Raw genomic sequence first — 17,717 nt, 5'->3', positions numbered from 1 at the left:
CAGGCCGACCTGGGGTCTCGTGTTTGCGCTTTCGGAGGGAGGGAGCAAGGGGAGCTCCGGAGACTGAGAAGGGGAAACGCCGGGGGCTTCTCGTGGGGGTGCAAAGCTAAAGATTTTGACGGGAGGCTGTTGCTTGGTAGGATTGTACCCAGACCAGAAGGGAGCCGGGGAACTCGGAGGGGCCGGGGCGGCGATAAGGAAAGCAGCGAGCGCAGGCTAAAAACTAGGTGCGGACCCACTGGGGAGCCCAGGATGCCGAGAGAAAACAAAGTATCAAAAGCTCAACTTCCCTGACCGGGAATCGAACCCGGGCCGCGGCGGTGAGAGCGCCGAATCCTAACCACTAGACCACCAGGGAGTGATAGACGACAGTGTCAGGCGATCACTACTTCCGCACGTGGAGCCTTTGGGTCACAGGCGGGGTGTTCTTGGGCCGCAGCCCCCGACCTTCCAAGTCCAGCCCGGTCTCCCCTGCTCCCCGACGCGCCCTGGCCCCTTCCTGCCTGAACGCTGCACGCCTCCCTGTCCCACACTCGCACGCCTCCGTGCGACTGGCGTCTAGGGCTCCTGATTCCCAGGGTGCTCAGGGCCTAGGCTGCAGGTCCCCAGATCCACCAGCACCCGCACGCGCACAGGACGCGAGGGTTCTCTGGATCCCCGCAAAAGAGCAGCCCTTTGCGTCGGCCGGGAAGCCAACCCCAGTTACCACGCGGTCCCCGGCGCCTCTCTCGCCATGCATCTCCGCGCTGTCGCATCCTCCAAGTACCGCGCCCTGCGCCGCAGCCCTCCTCCGCCAGCCCAACCGCCTCTTGGGGGTCTCTCGCTGCCCGGTCCCCGTCCCTTGACTCCACACCGCAAACGACAGGAATTTTTTAAAAAGCCGATCTGGTGAAGGGGCTGGACAGAAAGGGAAACAGCAAGCAAAAGTTAGCGTCACCTCCCCGTCGGGGAATCGAACCCCGGTCTCCCGCGTGACAGGCGGGGATACTCACCACTATACTAACGAGGACGGCCTGGGCCAGGTCTCGCTTTCACCACCCCTGTGGCCGACTGCCGGCGCCTACGCCGGCCCTGGACGCTCCGGGCAAGTCCGGGCCCGCCCGCCCCGACCGGGAACCGGCCGCGTCCTCCAACAAGCGGCCGGCGAGCGGAAGCCGGAGACTGACCCAGAGCGCGTCCCGACCCGACCCCGACAGGGGTGGGCTGAAAACTCCAGGGCCTTCAACGCGTGCGCCGCGCCAAGACCCGAGGCCCGAGAGGGAGAGCGAAGCCTCCAGGAGGAGCAGGTGGGCGCGCATCGAGCCGCCGCCTAGGATAGAGGAGAGGCCGTGGGCGGCGGAGCCCGGGGTTGCTTTTACTGAACATTGCCGATGTTCAGTAAACATCGGCATTGTTTTCAGTAAAAACAGTCGGCCGTTTTTACTCCTATCGGCCCGCGCGGGTCGCGTCCTTGGAGAGCCGTCCACCCAGAGAGGTCCAGTGAAAGCCAGGTGGGTGATGGCATGCGCGATACGTCAGGATGGCCGAGTGGTCTAAGTCACTCCCTAGGTTGTCGTCCCATTTGTCTCCTTTGGAGGTGTGGGTTCGAATCCCTAGTGCTGACAGGCGCCCACGGTTTTGGTTCCACAAGCAAAAGCACGCGTCCAGGCCCACTTACGTCCATTGCAGCTCTTTCCCACCTTAGGGTTGGTTCCTCCCCAGCACCCTTTGAGCCTCTGCACACTCTAGCCTGCCTACTTACAGCCAGGCGGAGCCCCGTGGGGTGTGCCAGCCCCTCCTCCGAAGGGCTTCTGAGCCAATACTTCCTTCTTGCCTCGCAACCCACGCACCCGAGCGGGGGTGACCGTTTCTCCCTATGCTGCCATATTGTGGGTCTTCCCTTCTGTATAGAGTGTTTGGGGGTACCAACTCAGCATTTCCACCTCCTTAGAGAGACCCTGAATCAGTCAGCCATGGGTTTTGAGCGGGATGCGTCCCACTGCTGACTTCAGGAGAAAACCTGAAGTGGTGAACTAAGCAGCGCATCCTGCCTCCTTTACCTGTTCGGTAATGAGCTCTGGGAGAAACATCTTCTGCAGGACATGAATCAGGGAGCCCACAGTCCAACTCGCTGGTGGCATTTTGAAAACATGAGTGGACAGCCTGCTCAGAAATGGAGTCCACATTGAGGGCAGAAGGACCAAGAGAAAGAAGATAATTTGGGGACCTGGATCAAGACTTGCCTGAAGCCCAGATTTACCGAGGAATGTGAGGTCATGTTTCCTCTGATTATTTAAGCCACTTTACGGATTTTCTGTTAAAGCGGTTCCACCTGGTAGACTCTCTACCATTCGCTGAGAACCCAGTCCACTGGCATTTCTGATGTCCCTCGAGTTCTGCACAAGCTCAGCCCGTGTCATCTCGGCCCTGGCGTTCTCTCCTATGGTCCCCAGTTCCTCTCCTGGGCTTGTTCACCTGACAAGCACTCTCTCCTCCGGGCTCCTGCCAGGTCCCAGCTCCCGAAGCAGTCGGCCAGTGCAGCGCCATTCGAGTCCCCTAGGCACTAGCCTCACCCAACATGTGATTCCCTCGTCCTCCTTTCTGCTTTTCCTGATGGCTTTCTCGCCTGTTTCGTCCCCAAACTGTCTCCACTCCTTGCCTCCGCACACAATTTCCCGCCACACCATTGAGAAAAGGAGGTCATGACCTCGGCTGTCCTTTCCCACGGAGTGTTCGGGGTCCTCAACACCGTCCACGGGTCTCGCACGCCCCGCCCGGTGCCATGCCTCGCTTGGGCCTCCACAGCCGGTAGCGTCCACCCCTCCTGCGTCCTCCGACGCCAAGGCCAGTGCCCCTGGGACCCTGTGTCACCTGCCGTGAACTGGCCGTCGCATTCAAGCCAAATTCACTCCGCTCCGTCTCTTCGTCTAAATTTACACGTTTTAAACTACCTCTAACACTTCGGTCATTGCAGTGTTAGAAAAAGTGCGGGAAAGGGAGACCGAGGTCTCCTCCGTCTGCGCGCGCAGGGAAAACCTCGGCCCTTCCCGGCTGCGCGTTTCCTTTCCCGCGCGCCACCCGCGTCGCCAAGCGCGGGTCGCCTTCCCCACACCTAGCAACGCTCTGTGGCGGCGCGGGGGGGGCGCACAGCTAACGGCGGGGGGTGAGGACGGGGCGTGATCAGTGACAGAGACTCCCCGAAAAGAAAGGCATAGGAAGGAGAAAAGTGAGGTTTCCTCGACTCGCGTCTCCTGCATTAAGTGCTGGCCGACCTACGGTGCATTGTTACTGTGTCAAACGGGAGCCCGAGTTCCGATGTGCGCCAGGCCCCGGCTCTCCCGCTGTCTGGCGTGGGTTCTATGGTGCCGGGAGGGGGCGCCACGTGCCGGGGGCGCCAGAGACCAGCGTCCGCGGGCCAGGCCCAGCAGGAGGGGCGGGCCGTGCGGTTATTCAGGGCCGCGGGGATGCCCCGGCGTGGGTGTCAAGGGCGCTCTTGGCGGCGCCGTTTGCCGGTTGTTTCCGTAGTGTAGTGGTTATCACGTTCGCCTCACACGCGAAAGGTCCCCGGTTCGAAACCGGGCGGAAACAGTAAGCAAAGCCTGTTTTTCTTTCTTTTCTTTTTTTTTTTTTTGCCGACGCCTTGGGCTGGGGCTCTAGTCTCTTCCGACCCGCGCTGCACCGCTGGACGAACGGTCAGCGGTTCCGCTCGGACCCCGAGGACCAAGGTCTAGTTCGGGCCCCGCGTCCTCCAACGCGGGTGGCTCTGGGGTCCCGCCCCTCCGCGCGGTCGCCGCCGCCACGCCCGCTTGCTCTGCCTCCTGCCGCTGCCCAAACTGCCACCACCCGCCCTGTGCTCCCCGCGTCCTCCCGCTCCGTCCCACCCGGAATCCTGAAGCCACCGGTCCTAAGCCAGGTGGAAGCAACGGATATTTTCTTTCAATTAAAAAATTATTCTCACACCCAACCCGCCCCCCAAACTGTGGGCAAACCCTGAACAGACACCTCACCAAAGAAGACAGAGGGACCGCAGATGATCTCACGAAAAGATGTCGGTCATCAGGAGTCCTAAGGAAACGGAGACATCCATCTCCACCCGCATGTCAGCCACGGCAGGCGGCCCGGGACACACACTGCTGGGGGGAATGGAAAACGGCACAGCCCCTGTGGAAACAGCTCAGCCAAACGACCTCAGGGTGAGCCGGCCACTCTCCTCCCAGGCACTTACCGAGAGAAAGCAAAGCACTGACCACCAACAAACACCCTGTGCACCAGGGTGCATGGCGGCTTCATTCGCTATAGCCCAAAACTGGAAACAGCCCAAGTACCAACCAACAGGTGAAGACAAATGTGGTCTATCCATACGGTGGAATAATACACAGAAGTGGAAAAAAAAAAGAAAGAAAAAAGAAACAAACAAACTGTTGATTCGCATGAATCTCGAAATAGTTATGTTGAATGAAGGAAGCCCAACCGAAAAAAAGGGCCATATGGCTGTATTTATATAAAATTATAGAAAATGAAAACTATGACAGAAAACAGATCAGAGGCTGCTTGGTACGGGGAAGAGAATGGATTATAAAGGGGCCCCCCAAATCTGGGAGAGGTGATGGATTTGTTCAGTATCTTGTCTTAGGGCTGCAATACACTTTCATTGGCTCCTAGGCACTTTGACCTTCATGGGCCCTTCCTGTCATAAAGCTTTTTAAATATTAAAAATAATATAAATATATGAATATAAAATATTTTACAACTGCATTGGTATAAATGTTAATATATAAAATTTCTTCTTTGATACAAAATGTTATTATTGTCTTTGAATTTAAAAGACTTTTTTAAAAATGAAAGCATTTTGAATTTAAAACAAGCTAAAACATTTTCACAGGTGCTGACAGTCCTCAATCGTGAGGATGGCTTACAGGTCTCTCCATGTGTCAAAACTTAACCACTTGCACTTTTAAAAAAAATTTTGTTGATTTTAGAGAGGCAGAGGCCTCAGTCTGTTGTTCCACTTACTTATGCACTCACTAGTTGATTCTTACATGTGGCCTGGCCAGGCCACAGCCGTGGTTACTGGGGTGGTTCTCTGACCAACTAAGCTACCTGGCCAGTGCCAGTATATATGAAATATGTCCGATATGTCATATGTCAATTATACTTTATTATAGCTTTGAAAAACTGTTTAGTATTTTTCAGAAAAAATATTGGAAGGCTGCTCTGGATACTCATACACATACATATTTTTAAGTTTCTTATTAAGATGTTTCCTTATATTACAACAAAAATATACATACTCATGGTATTAATCTGCGGGTGAACCTCAGATACAGTGTTAGTCTCATTTCACTGCCTTCTATGCATGAAGGGTATGAGACTCTTGCTTTATTTTGGTCTTAATTTGTTATTTTATTTTATCCTTATTGACTACTCCCATTCCCCTCTCCAGTGTTTTTTTTTAATTTAATTCTTGTTCAAGTACAGTTTTCTGTCTTATATTCCCAGCCCTGCCCCCCCAGTGCTCCCCACTTCCCTCCCATTTCCGCCCCCCACCTTAGTTATTGTCAGTGTGTTTGATATATATCTTGTTTGTATCTTTGTAAAATGTGCAGTTATTTTGTGCAAAATTGTTTCTCAGTTGTGTCTGTTACTTTTTCACACAGCACTGGGACTTCATGGTCTCCCCATATTGCTGTGTGCGTATTTAGTCCTTGTTTCTAACTGCTATGAATAACTTCATAGTGTGCACCCACCTACATTACTTTTCTTTCCCCTGAGATGGATACCAGGTTGTCACCCACTCCCTTTTACAACAAACAATGCCACCATCTATTCCTTATTAAACAGATATTTACAGCATGCCGACTGTGTGCCAGGTAGTGTTCTAACCTCTGGGGATTCCATAGCTAAAAGATAGACCAAAACAAATCCTTGTCTGAACTTTACATTCTAGAATAACACGATAAAATGCATAGTGCACTATGTTCAAGGATGTTAAATACTAAGGAGAAATAAAGAAGGCAGTAGGATAGGAAATGTCTGGGGGAGCAGATGATTATGTTTTAGTGTGGCCAAGGAAGGGAAAGTGAAGTCCCTGAGCTTACTTTTGAGTTAAAACCTGAAAGAAGGGAGGAGAAAATTAGCCATGTGGCTATCTGGGGGACAGGCTTCCAGGCTGAGGGGCAGCAAGTGCCCAGGCCTGTGGCGGGAGTTAGCTGCTGTGTTCCAGAAAAGGCAAAAGACCCGGGTGGCTGGATAAGAATGAGCTGGGGAAGGGCATGGTCAGGAATTTGGCTTTCACTGTGAATGGGATGGGAGCTTGGGAAATGCATTTTCCTGCAAAGAGGAACAGAGATGCTAAAGAGGAACAGAGAACGCATGAGACAGCCAAGAAACTGGTAACGCGGCTGCTTCGGGCAAAGGGAGTGGAAACTGGTGGAGTGAGCTGGAAAGACTTCCATTTCCACGCACTAGGGTTTGACTGTATTTTTATTACGTCCCGATAGTACCTTTCCAAAAAATATCAAAAGTTTTTAAAATTAAAAAGAAACTACAAAGAAGAAATAGAAAAGGAAGTGTGCGTGACCTGACTCAGTGTAACACAAACTTCAAGCCAGGTGAAAAAAAAAACCACCAGGCGCCACGAGAAAAGAGCAGTCTGGTTACGTAAATTCGAGTAAATTTTGATTACAAAGACAAAATATGGACACGTTAAGCGCATTTTCCCAAAATCATTCGTCACAGGGATTCCTTTCATATTCCCTGGGGCATTGAGGGTACGGTAGTCCCGCCTAAACCACAACCACCGCCTCGCCCCTCCCCGCCCCGCCGCCCACTCCGCGGAGCCACACCCAGCCCCGCCCACAGACACTTGGGGCCCCGCCCACAGCCCCTCCCCTCCGCGGACCCCCGGGACCCCGCCCATAGACCCTCGGGCCCCGCCCACGGCCCCCGCCCCCGCTCCCGGCCATGCTCTGGCGGTCCTGAGCCTTCCAGAAAGTCGGGCCTGTCAGGACCCGAAGCGGGGCAGGGCTGTCCTCGCTTCTGGACACTGAAGGGCACGAGGACCTGCCCGGTCCAGGCACCCGCGGGATGGAAACGGGGCAGAGCGCGGGGCGAGCAGGGGAGCTGGGGGGCAGCGCCTGCCTCCGCGCCCCGGCTGCTCCGAGTCCGCTCTCCTTGTTCCGATCCGTTCGTCGAAAGGCTCGGGTGGAAGAGCCTCCCGGGACCGCTCTGGCCCGCGGAAGCCAGCGGCGCTCTTGGGGGCTCTGCTGCGCTAACGCGCGCTTTCCGGCGCTTGTGGCTCGTCAGTCTGCGCCGGACTGATTTACGGCGCGTTCACAGCCCCACACCGGGTAACAGCCTCACGCGGTGATCACGACGCTGACGTTCCGGAGACTCCGGGGCAGGGGTGCAGCTGGACCCCCACCTGGGCCAGGGACCCTGACTGTCCACGAACCCCTTTTCAACAAGGCGTCACGCGAGACCAGCCCCACCAAGAACGCACTTGGCCTGGGCGTCCTGGGAGGGGCAGCTGCGAGGGGCAAGTCCAGCAAGGGGCGTGAGCGCCGCCTCCCGGGGAAGAGGGGCATCGCCTACGGAGAGGCAGTGGGGCGACTACGCAAGAGGTGCGTGGAGGGCGCCCTTTGGCAAACAGAACTGCTCTTCCCAACACCCCTGGCTGGAAGCTCCCAAATATCGCAATGAAGCCCTGAAGGAGGGCCGTGCGGGAAGGGAGCTGAGCCTCCCACTCCCGAGGGAATGGATAAAAGATGTCCTATGACTAGGAGGTGAGCAGTCATCTGTCTACTGCAGCCTGGTGGGGGGAGAGAGAGAAGATGGGTCCGGAATAGGTTTAACTCCCATTTCCTTCCAAGGGAGGACAGGCAGGAGCAAAACTAAACAAGTGGAACCACATCAGCCTCAAAAGCTCTGTGCACAGCAAACCAATAAGCGCATTGGTTTGCTGTGCCCCACTGAGTGGGAGAAAAGGCACCCCACTGAGTGGGAGAAAACGTTTGTAAATCACATATCTGATAAATGGTTAATATCCAAAATGCTCATATATAACTAACTCAACAGCAAAAAAAAAAAAATCTAAAATGTGAACCAGGGATCTGAGTAGACATTTTCCGAAGAAGACATCTGTAGATGGCCAACATGAAAAGATGCTCAACATTATTACTCAGCAGAGAAATGCACATCAAAACCACAATGCGATACCATCTCACATTTGGTAGTGTGGCTACTGTCAAAAAGACAAGCAATAATAAGTATCAGGGAAGATGTGGGGAAAGAGGGTCCCTTGTGTGCTGTTCATGGGACCGTGAATTGGGACAGCCTCTATCGAAAATGGTGTGAAGAAGGCTCCTCAGAAAAATTAAAATTAGAACTACCCACTTTGATCCAGCAAATCCCACTTTGGGGTATTTATTCAAAGAAAAGCACTAATTCAAAAAGATATATGCACCCATGTTCATTGAATCATTATTTACAATAGCCAAGACCTAGAAATAACCTAAGCATCTATTGATGGATGAATGGATAAAAAGGATGTGCCACACACCATGCAATACTATCAGTCCATTAAAAAGAATAAAATCTTGCCTTTTCTGACAGCATGGATGGAACTTGAGGGCATTAGGCTAAGTGAAAAAAAGCTGGAGAAAGACAAATAACATTTGAACTCACTATGTAAGACGTTAGCTTTTATAGGATCAGAAAATGAACTCAGGAAACTTGGCTATTTTTCATGATCGTTGCTTTTTGTATTCTTACCGAAAACTGTAAAGAAAGTCAGAGATGCATGGGGAGGCTGAAGCCCTACCCAGCCCACCCTAAAGGCTTCCCTGTAGAGGGGGTCCTCCACTGCAGAGACCAGAGGAGACCCAGGATGGCCCAGGACATAAGGTCTCTCTCCTCATTCCCCCTACAGGCCACTTTGGATGTAGGCTAGTTAGTCTCTGGTTTCCCCTACCAGCACCTTCCCGCATCACCATCTGGCGTCAGTGGACAGTGAGACAGAGAGAGTCCTGTGTGCTAAGAGGGAGGCCTGGACTCGCCCAATTCAGCAGAGTCTGGCTCCGGAGAGTCAGACTTCCTCCCTACCCAGCACCGTTTCTCATCAGGGTTTTTCCCTCAGCCTTGTAGGGAGCTACTCGCTGGCACGCAGGGGTGTGGCGTGTTTACGACCTCTCGCTGGCCAGAGGTCGTGGGAACCCTCCACTAAGAGGAAGCTGAAGTTTCTTCCCGATGCTGAGCTGAGCAACCCAGGCCTTCCTGGCTCTTAGGGCTTCTCACACCTCTCTTCCCGAATTTCCTTCTAAAGCTTGACGGTCGCTGACTCTGCTGTTCCATTGCTCATTGGCTTCCCCCATATCCTCCCGGTGACTCTGGTACCTGAGTTACGGAACGGCGTGGCTGCAGCAGACAATGTGCAAAAGATTTTTCTTCCTGTGTGGGGAGCTAGATCTGAAACCACCCTCCGCTAGAGGGAGACTGGGTCTCAAGAAAGAAAACGATAGGAAAGAACGTGATGTTAACTTGTTTATATAGCTTTTGTACTGTAGCCAACTATCTCTTCTAATAAAAAAAACTTGTGAAAATAATGAATAATGAGAGTTTATTTGTTTTTTTGTTTTAGAAATTGCTTTTATTTTGTAATTGTGTAAAATGTTTGTGTGGTTCCAAAATCAGCTCTGCAGAACAAGGTACATTCAAAGAAGTTTATTTTCTACCCCACCCTTTCCACCTTCTCTCCTCTCTCTCCCTGGAGGTAATCACTGTTTAATTATATCATTTAATTTCCCATCATTTTATATTAAAAATACGTATATTTGCATCTCCTTTTTTGATAAACAATAGCATACTATTCACATGCCCTACACCTTGCTTTATTCACTTAAAAGTATGTCTTGAGGGTGACTCTACAGTAGTGTATTTCTCATTGATTCTGAAAGTTGCCCAGTACTCGGTAGTGTGGAGGGAGGCTCTGGGGTCTTTGACTGACGTGTGGGATGTCTCCTACCTGTAGCTGCTACAGGCAGTGTCCACCCCTCTTGGCAGTTTCGCCAGAGTATCTTTGGGACAGATTTCTGCGAGTGGGATCGCTTCACTGCTAACTGCTCCAGCTAGAGGTCGCCACGTGCCCCATCATGGAGCTTCTGCCATTTTTCACCTCCATGTGCAGCCTGCTAGGCTGCTTGTCTCCTCAAAGCCTGGGCGAGTGGGCCAGTCTCGTGAGCTGTATTTTGCATTTTTTAAAGAAATTATGAACAATGCTGAACATCTTTTCATAAGGTTAACAGAAATTTTTCTTTCTCTGTGGTATGTCTGACTATATATCTAGCCCAGTTTTCTCTAAGGTTATTAGTCTTTTCTGTACTTTTAGCAGATTTTTAAAAATCAGAGATACCAACTCTTTGTAATAGAATTTTAACTTATTTTTTCTCAGTTGCCTTTTTGCTTTTTGGTGTTGTTGTATTAAAACCCATTAACCTGCATCTGTGGACGTAATACTTTCTTGCACCTTGGATCAGTTAGTATGATAGACTACACTAATGGGCTTCCTGATGTGACTACCTGTCCTTGCATTCACCACTTGGTCATAATTTTTTGTAACTGGAAGATCGAATTGCCTGTATTAAGCAATTTACAAACTGGGCAGCATCCCATTGAGCAACCAGAAGGGCGTTCCCTTAATTTTTTTTAAACATGATGTTGGATACATTTTTGCATCAATGTTAATAAATGAAATTAGTCTACAGTATTTTTTTGTTATAGTCTTTGTCACAGTTCCAAAGGGCAGAGTTGGGACTCGATATCACACCTCTTTCACAACATGAATTTGGGAGTCTTCTTTCCTTTGTCTGCTCTAGAATAATTTCGTAAGTTGAAATTTTTTTTGCAAAGTTTGATATAATCCTCTAGTGTCACTACCTGGGCCCATTTTGTTCTGTGGGGGAACTCCAGTTCTTTTATGTTAAATGGTTTGTTTATACTTTCTTTCTCCCCAGGGGTCAATTTTGTTAAATTGTCTCCCACTCCCACTCCCTTTCTCCAAAATTAATGTAGATTTTCAAATATATTTACATGGAACATTTTTACTATTTCCTCTTGTGTCTCTTTATTTCTAATTTCATATATTGTGCTGCCTCCCTTTTTCTTGAGTAGTTTAGCTAGCAATCTTATTTTCCCAATTAACTTATCGTGCTTTCTTTATCTTTAGAGGGGAAGGGGAGGAGAGAAACATCAATGTATGGTTGCCTCTCATGCATCCCCTGCTGGGAATTGGCCTGCAACCCAGGCATGTGCCCTGACTGGGAATTGAACCGGGAGCATGTGGTTCGCAGGCCCGCACTCAATCCACTGAGCTACACCAGCCAGGGCTATTCGTGCTATTTTTGTTGCTGTTTTCAAACCCCATTAGTCTCTCATTCTTTCTTTCTTTCTTCTGCTGTCGTTGGGTTTACCTTTTTGCCCCTTGTTTTTTAAGTGTGCTTACTCACTTATTTTACCTTCTAACTTTCATGTAGGTATTTAATATTATAAATCCTTCTATAATAGCTGTTTAAGCTATTTCCCATAGATTCTGGTTTTCATTACTACTATTTTCAAAAAACCCTATTTGAATTTTCCCTTTGTTTGACCCAGGAGTAAAATCCATTGTTTTTAAATTTCTCCTCTTCCCCTCCCCCTTTTAAACACACCTTCTGGATTAGGGAGAGATGGTCTTTCGTTCTAAGGGTCACCTTTAAGCTAATACTTCTGGGCAATACACATGCCTCTTTGGGCTGTCATCTGCTTGAGCATGTGTGAGGACAGAGTAAGTGAGCGTTTACACACTGGTCTCTGCCCACCCTCCACCTTTTGGGCAGAGAGCTCCTGAAACTGTTGCAATTTCCTAGGAACAGAGTTGTTCTAATGAGGTGACCCCGGGTGGCTCCCGAATGGGGGCTGGTCACCTGAGAGGTGGGGCCGTGATTAGAAACGTGGGGGTTTCAGTCCCAACCCCCTGCCCCATTCTCCAGGGGAGGGAGAGAGGCTGGAAATGGAGTGAATAACCCATAGGCCTGTGTGACGAAGCTGAGAGCCCAGGGTTCTGAGAGCTGGGTGAGTGGATGGTGCAGGCGAGCGAGAGTGGAGGCCCTGGCCCCTCCGCACTGTCCCCAACCTCAGCGTCTCTCCTACCTGGACGCACACCTGTATTGGTAAGTTCTTCTGCAAACAGTAAGTTAGGTGTTTCCCTGAGTTTTGTGAGCTGCCCTAGCAAATCAGTTGGCCCAGAGGAGGGGGTCATGGGAACCAGTGGGAAGCACAAGTGACAGCTGGACTTACTCTGAGGTGGGGGCCACCTCATGGGACTGAGCCCTTAACTGGTGGGACCAGCTGCTCTCTCCAGGTGTCAGAATTGAGCTAAATGGTGTCACAGGACGGCCTGGTGCGAGGAAAACCCCACACATCCGGTGTTGGGAGTGTTGTGTGTGGCAGTGTGACAGCAGTGTGTGGCAGTGTGACAGTTGTGTGTGGCAGTGTGACAGGAGAGACGCACAGGAAGGGGCTGAGGGTTTTCCCGTACAGAACCTCAGGGAACCGACCCAGGCATCTCAACGCCCTGCCGCGGCCGCGCCCCAGCACCCAAGCCAAGGCGGAATGCTTCCGCCCCGTTAATACCCGTTTCTGACACCAGGGCTCCTTCTGCTTCTCACACTGCCTCCCTGCTCTCCTTCGCTGACAGCTGTGCTCTGCGCACAGAGGGCCCAGAAACCTGGCAAAAGATGAACACCTGTGTGTGTGTCAATACTGTATTTCATCGGGGATGAAATGACAGTATCTATTTCCAGACTCTGAGGCCACCCTCAGAGTGGCCTCGGAGCACACAGCTACCACGTGCCACGCGGTTCCCACTATACCCATCTATTCTGTCATGCAAGTAAACCTAAGGTCACTGTCACGGCCAGGGAGAGACACCAATGTCTCTTCAGTAGTTCTGGGTGACTAGGGCTTGTCCTCTAGACTCTTCAGGAAGCATTATCAAAAATATTTTCCTGGCCCTGCCCAGGTAGCTGCGTTGGTCAGAGCATCAAACACCAAGGCTTCAGGTTTGACCCCTGGTCAGGGCACATACAAGCGGCGACCGATGAACGTATCAGTGAGTGCAATAATAAATCCATGTTTCTTGCACGCGCTCTCTCTCCCCCTTCTTAAAAGTACTAATAAGTAATTTTAAAAAGAATTATTTTTCTTTTATGGGGCACGGACTTGGGGAATTAACAGCAGTTTCCAAGAGCGGGAGGTCGGTGCCCTCACAGGAAACAGCAGGCCAGACGTCTGTCATGTCGTGGAGCAGTGCCCGCAGGTCTGTCCCTGCACCACCAGCTGTCGCAGTGCTGCTAGGCCCCAGCCCCAGCTGCTCACGCGCTGCACGCGACCAGCGGCACACCTGTGACCCCAGAGGACGGAGGACACGGAGCCCCCTGACGACCACGGAAAACTTAGGCTCTTCCTTCGGGGCAAATGCTGAGTGGAACCCCTTTGGAAACACTGCTCCTCGCCGTCGTGCTGGGAGATGCACCCGCGTCCGGCTGAGCTGTGACAGCGCCGGGGCTCGTCACGGAGGCGGGACTGCGGTCAGAGGCCACCGGGCAGTCAGCAGCAGCAGCGGTGCTAGAAGAGAAGGCAGGGCCGCAGCTCCGCTGAGCTCCAGGTGTGAACTTCCTTTTCGCTTCCAGGGAAAAGGTGGGGGCGGCCGCAGCGTCCAAGGCAGCAAAAGCGAGCGAGAAGCCCCCCCTCCCCCAAAGGTGCCTCATTGAGAGGCGGGCCTCGTGGTTGCCAGGCAACCAATGTAAACAGCCGAAGTCGCAGGACCATGGCCAACTACAGCGCCAACCAGGTGAGCGCCGTCCCCGTTTCTCTGCCGGGTTCAGTTTTGCTTTCAAGAGTCTGCCTTGGGGCTGGACCCCGCGGGCGGGCAGGGTGGGGTGCGGCTGTACTGGGCAGGGGGCCCAGGCTCCACGGGAGACGCCCGCGGCTGGCTGTGAGGTCTGAACCACAGGGCGGCCACCTTTCCGCACAGGGTCAGGGCCTAAATTAAGGTTTAGGTTTTGTCGGCCAAGTGACATCAGAAGTTTTTTATGTAGGTACTCACGTTGATAGAAAATACAACGAAGTGCAGCTTTTATACAATACTAATGAAAAGAACAAAATTCTTTTAGGGAAAACATTTTGCTTAATTGGGACACAAAGTTACTGTTTCCTCCTAGCAAATCAATTGCAAGCTTTCATCTATGAAAACCATCCATGGCTTTCTCAGGTGGTCCCAGAGCAGACAGGACGGGCCTGGCCCACAACCGCAGTTCGCTGACCACCGGTCTAGGCAAGAGTTGTCTGATAAAAAGATTGTGAATCACCAATGCAATTTTCATTTTCTAGCAGCTACATAAACCTTTTTTAAATAGTTAACTATTTCATTTAGCCCAATAAACCTAAAATATTATTTCAACATTTAATCAATTGATTTTATTTAGAGAGAGGGGAAGGAAGAAAGAGAGAAACATTGATGTGTAAGATATATTGACTGGGGCCTGGCTGGTGTAGCTCAGCGGACTGAGCACGGGCCTGCGAACCACACAATTGCGGTTCGATTCCCAGTCAGGCCACATGCCTGGGTTCAGGCCAGTTCCCAGCAGGGGACTCACGAGAGGCAACCATACATTGATATTTCTCTCCTTCTCTCCTTTCCTTCCCCTCTAAAGACAAATAAAATCTTGAAGAAAAAAAAGATATATCGACTGGTTGCCCCTCAAACTAGAGCACTGGCCCCATGTGCCCTGAGTAGGAATCGAACCAACAACCTTTCCGTCCACAGGCCAGTACTCAATCCACTGCGCCACACTAGCCAGGGTTCAATCAGTACTTTCAGAGTTGTAATCAGATGTTCTGAACTCTTTAAAATCCGGTGTATTTGATACTGACAAAGCACCTCCGTGTGGACTGCCATATTGCAAGTGCCCCACAGCAGCCGTGGGCGCCGTGGGCACCTGCAGCTCCATATGGGCTCCATATGGGACCCCATCACATTTAGACCAAACACACGACGTCCTTGCTAAAGCCTTGCCCAGTTGTCCAGGCCTATGATCCTCAAAGATAAAGAACTGGGTCCCATCGTCACCTCCTGGGCTTCACCTCCTGGGCTTGGGGTCTGGGGGCCTCACAGCAATGCTCGGCTCTCTCCACAGTATGAAAAAGCTTTCTCACCCAAGTACCTGCAGAACTGGTCTCCCGCCAAGCCAACCAAGGAGGTATTCCTTCCTCTTCAGTTCAGCGCCCCCAGACCGGGCTCGGTGCTGTGTGGCTCACTTTCCTTCCCCACACACCTCTCACCCTCAGCCCCCCTCAAGCCCTCAGCTACCCCTCTGTTTCCCAGCCCATTCCCCCAGCACTTCTCCCCCGACTTCCACCCCAGAGCATCCCAGCCCATGAAGGCTACACCCAGGTCATCGCCAATGACCGTGGTCACCTGCTGCCTTCAGTGCCCCGCTCCAAGGTGAGACCCTCACCTCCATTCTCTCCGAGACCCACAGCAAGAGGGGGGAGAAATCTCCTGCCGCCAAAGTTCCTTCTAATTCATGCTGCAACGTTGAGTGCCCCAGACTCCCAGCCAGTTCCCCCAGCACAACCTGTGTCAAGTGAGTGCCTGCGGCTGGCACTTACCCAGTGGGCACTCTGCCCGGTGTAGCCCCAGGACACAGGATTGAGCCAGCAAGGGTCAACGGACACAACAGGGTAACCTGGGCGGGGTGGGGGGATGCTTTCGGTCTTATTTCATTTCCACCCCACCCCAAAGGATAGAAATAGGGGAACACAGGTCCTGCTAACAGGTCAGTTTCGGGGGGGTGAGGAACGCGTCTTCTTCCTTTTAGGCAAGTCCCTGGGGTTCCTTTGTGGGCACCTGGCAGATGCCTCTGAAGATCCCCCCTGCTCGGGTGTCTCTGACGTCTTGTTCCGCTGCCGCCGCCGCCTCCCTCACCACATGGATACAGAAGGATCCCGACTTCCTCAAGGCCTCCAATGGGCTGTGTCCAGAAATCCTGGGCAAGGTATCCACTCCTCCCACTGCACCGAAATCCCTGTGGTCTCAATTCCAACAGCAAGCACCTGTTATTCCACCGCTCTTCCAGCAGGGGGCTCTCTGCTCCATCATCTTCCCTGCCCAGTCCCCTAGCACAGGGGTCCGAGAAACATCCTACCTTAGGGACCTCCTACGCACAGCACAAAACGGTGCTGATTCAAGCTCATGGGGAGGTCGATGCGCCAGCGACTCTATCTCTCCCAGGGAAATGGAGACTTAGGGTTCTAGGTGGGCTGAAGTGACCTTGGCCTGACCAGACTGTCTCCTGTTCCTCCCTCTGCAGCCCGGGAACCCAGACAGTTGGAAGCAACCCCCGAACTGTGGAAAACACGCATCAAGTCCAGCCCCAAGTCCCAGCTCCCCAGCCTCGAACCCCGGCTCCCCAGCCCCAGCCCAGAGCGAGCACCCCTCTGCAGGCCACACCCCAGGCCCCCCTGCCGGCCCGGTCTCCCCTGAGAGCCCCTGTGCCTCCCACACTGGCAGGTGCTAGTCCAGCCAGGACCCCAAGAGGCCCGCACAGGACTGCCGAAGGAGGCCCTGAGGAAACCTTTCCAGGGACCCAGTGAAGGAATAAGCGAGACCCCAGTCAGGGGAATTATGGGAATGAAGGCAAATTTGGAAAATAAACATCACTTGACTCTTAACTGATTTGGAATCCACCCCCCTCACCCCCGGCTATGGCTGCCTCTCATCACCAGTAACTGGGAGGAGCGTTGGGGAAGGAGGAAGAACACCTGTCCAGGCTTGGGGAAGGGGACAGACAACAGGACCCATCTGTACCGGGAGCCAGTGGGGTCCATTCCAGCGATAGCCCAGGGGAAGCTGGTCTGCACCACAGCACACCCGCACCCGACCCTTGTCTGTTCCCCGGAGCATGCCCAGGGTCATCTGGACCCTGGTGCAGCAGACTGAGCGTGCGTGTGTGCGGACAAGGTGAAAGGGAAAGACACCGGAGCCACAGCGGGAGACACTCCCCTTGTCTAAGGGTCACACCCAGTGGGAGAGCACTGAGGGGAAACACATACAAAAGCAAAGGAGAAGGGTTAGGACAGAATACAGAAGTGACGACTGCCCAGCCCCAGGCCCCTGCCCGCCTCCCCGCCTCCAGCCCGTCTGGTGCTGCCCTAGGCTGCACCTTTCCCGCCACTGACTGTTGAGCCCCATGACCTTGCCTGGCCTTTCCCACCCCAGTGCCAAGCACGCCCCATAGACAACACCTCAGTCCCAGGACAAGCACTGAGGATGACGGGCAGGAGGCGGGGACGCTGACAAAAGACCTTGCAGGACCAGTCTAGCAGGAAGGCAGCCAGGATCATCACTTTTTTTTTAAAGATTTTATTTATTTATCTTCAGAGGGGAAGGGAAGTAGAGAGGGAGAGAAACATCAATGTATGGTTGCCTCTCGTGTGTCCCCTGCTGGGAACTGGCCTGCAACCCAGGCATGTGCCCCGACTGGGAATCAATCTGCGATACTCTGGTTCGCAGGCCCGCACTCAATCCACTGAGCCACACCAGCCAGGGCCAGGATCATCACTTAAGAGCCAAAGGCCACTGTGCAGGCAGTAGGTCCCTACCAGAGGGCCATACGGGAGCAGGGCCTTTCTCCCTGGGACAC

At 52.6% G+C, this 17,717-nt stretch overlaps 1 protein-coding gene and 3 non-coding genes across 6 annotated transcripts; 2 read left to right on the top strand and 2 right to left on the bottom strand.

The window, feature by feature from the left end:
* Positions 1-286: 286 nt before the first annotated feature.
* Positions 287-358, bottom strand: TRNAE-CUC (transfer RNA glutamic acid (anticodon CUC)). The gene has a single exon. It is a non-coding gene; the product is annotated as a tRNA-Glu (tRNA).
* A 579-nt stretch (positions 359-937) lies between these two features.
* Positions 938-1,009, bottom strand: TRNAD-GUC (transfer RNA aspartic acid (anticodon GUC)). Its single transcript has one exon. It is a non-coding gene; the product is annotated as a tRNA-Asp (tRNA).
* Positions 1,010-3,494: 2,485 nt separating this feature from the next.
* On the top strand, positions 3,495-3,567 carry TRNAV-CAC (transfer RNA valine (anticodon CAC)). Its single transcript has one exon. It is a non-coding gene; the product is annotated as a tRNA-Val (tRNA).
* Positions 3,568-13,782: 10,215 nt separating this feature from the next.
* Positions 13,783-16,743, top strand: CFAP126 (cilia and flagella associated protein 126). 3 transcript variants are annotated; one of them, XM_037034902.1, is made up of 5 exons: positions 13,783-13,864; positions 15,210-15,272; positions 15,437-15,517; positions 15,930-16,070; positions 16,386-16,743. In XM_037034902.1, the coding sequence occupies exons 1-5, from the start codon at positions 13,841-13,843 to the stop codon at positions 16,590-16,592; spliced, it is 516 nt and encodes a 171-aa protein (XP_036890797.1). In that variant the 5' UTR covers positions 13,783-13,840; the 3' UTR covers positions 16,593-16,743. The 3 variants fall into 3 exon arrangements, with proteins under 3 accessions (XP_036890797.1, XP_036890796.1, XP_036890798.1); XM_037034901.1 differs by having other exon boundaries at positions 15,894-16,070; XM_037034903.1 differs by lacking the exon at positions 15,437-15,517 and having other exon boundaries at positions 15,894-16,070.
* The last annotated feature ends 974 nt before the right edge of the window (positions 16,744-17,717 follow it).

The sequence above is a fragment of the Sturnira hondurensis genome, unplaced genomic scaffold (genome assembly GCF_014824575.4).
Source record: "Sturnira hondurensis isolate 20B ecotype Veracruz unplaced genomic scaffold, ASM1482457v3 Scaffold0022215, whole genome shotgun sequence".
NCBI lineage: Eukaryota > Metazoa > Chordata > Mammalia > Chiroptera > Phyllostomidae > Sturnira > Sturnira hondurensis.
The sequence above is the reverse complement of the archived record's forward strand: the minus strand, read 5'-3'. Positions and strand labels throughout refer to the sequence as shown.

Bases quoted from the DNA above. Each gene is read 5' to 3' on its own strand.
- CFAP126 (XM_037034901.1), top strand. From the start codon at position 13,841: ATGGCCAACTACAGCGCCAACCAG. The intron at 15,273-15,436 runs GTATTCCTTCCT...CTTCCACCCCAG, and splicing joins CCGCCAAGCCAACCAAGGAG to AGCATCCCAGCCCATGAAGG. The intron at 16,071-16,385 runs GTATCCACTCCT...CTCCCTCTGCAG, and splicing joins GTCCAGAAATCCTGGGCAAG to CCCGGGAACCCAGACAGTTG.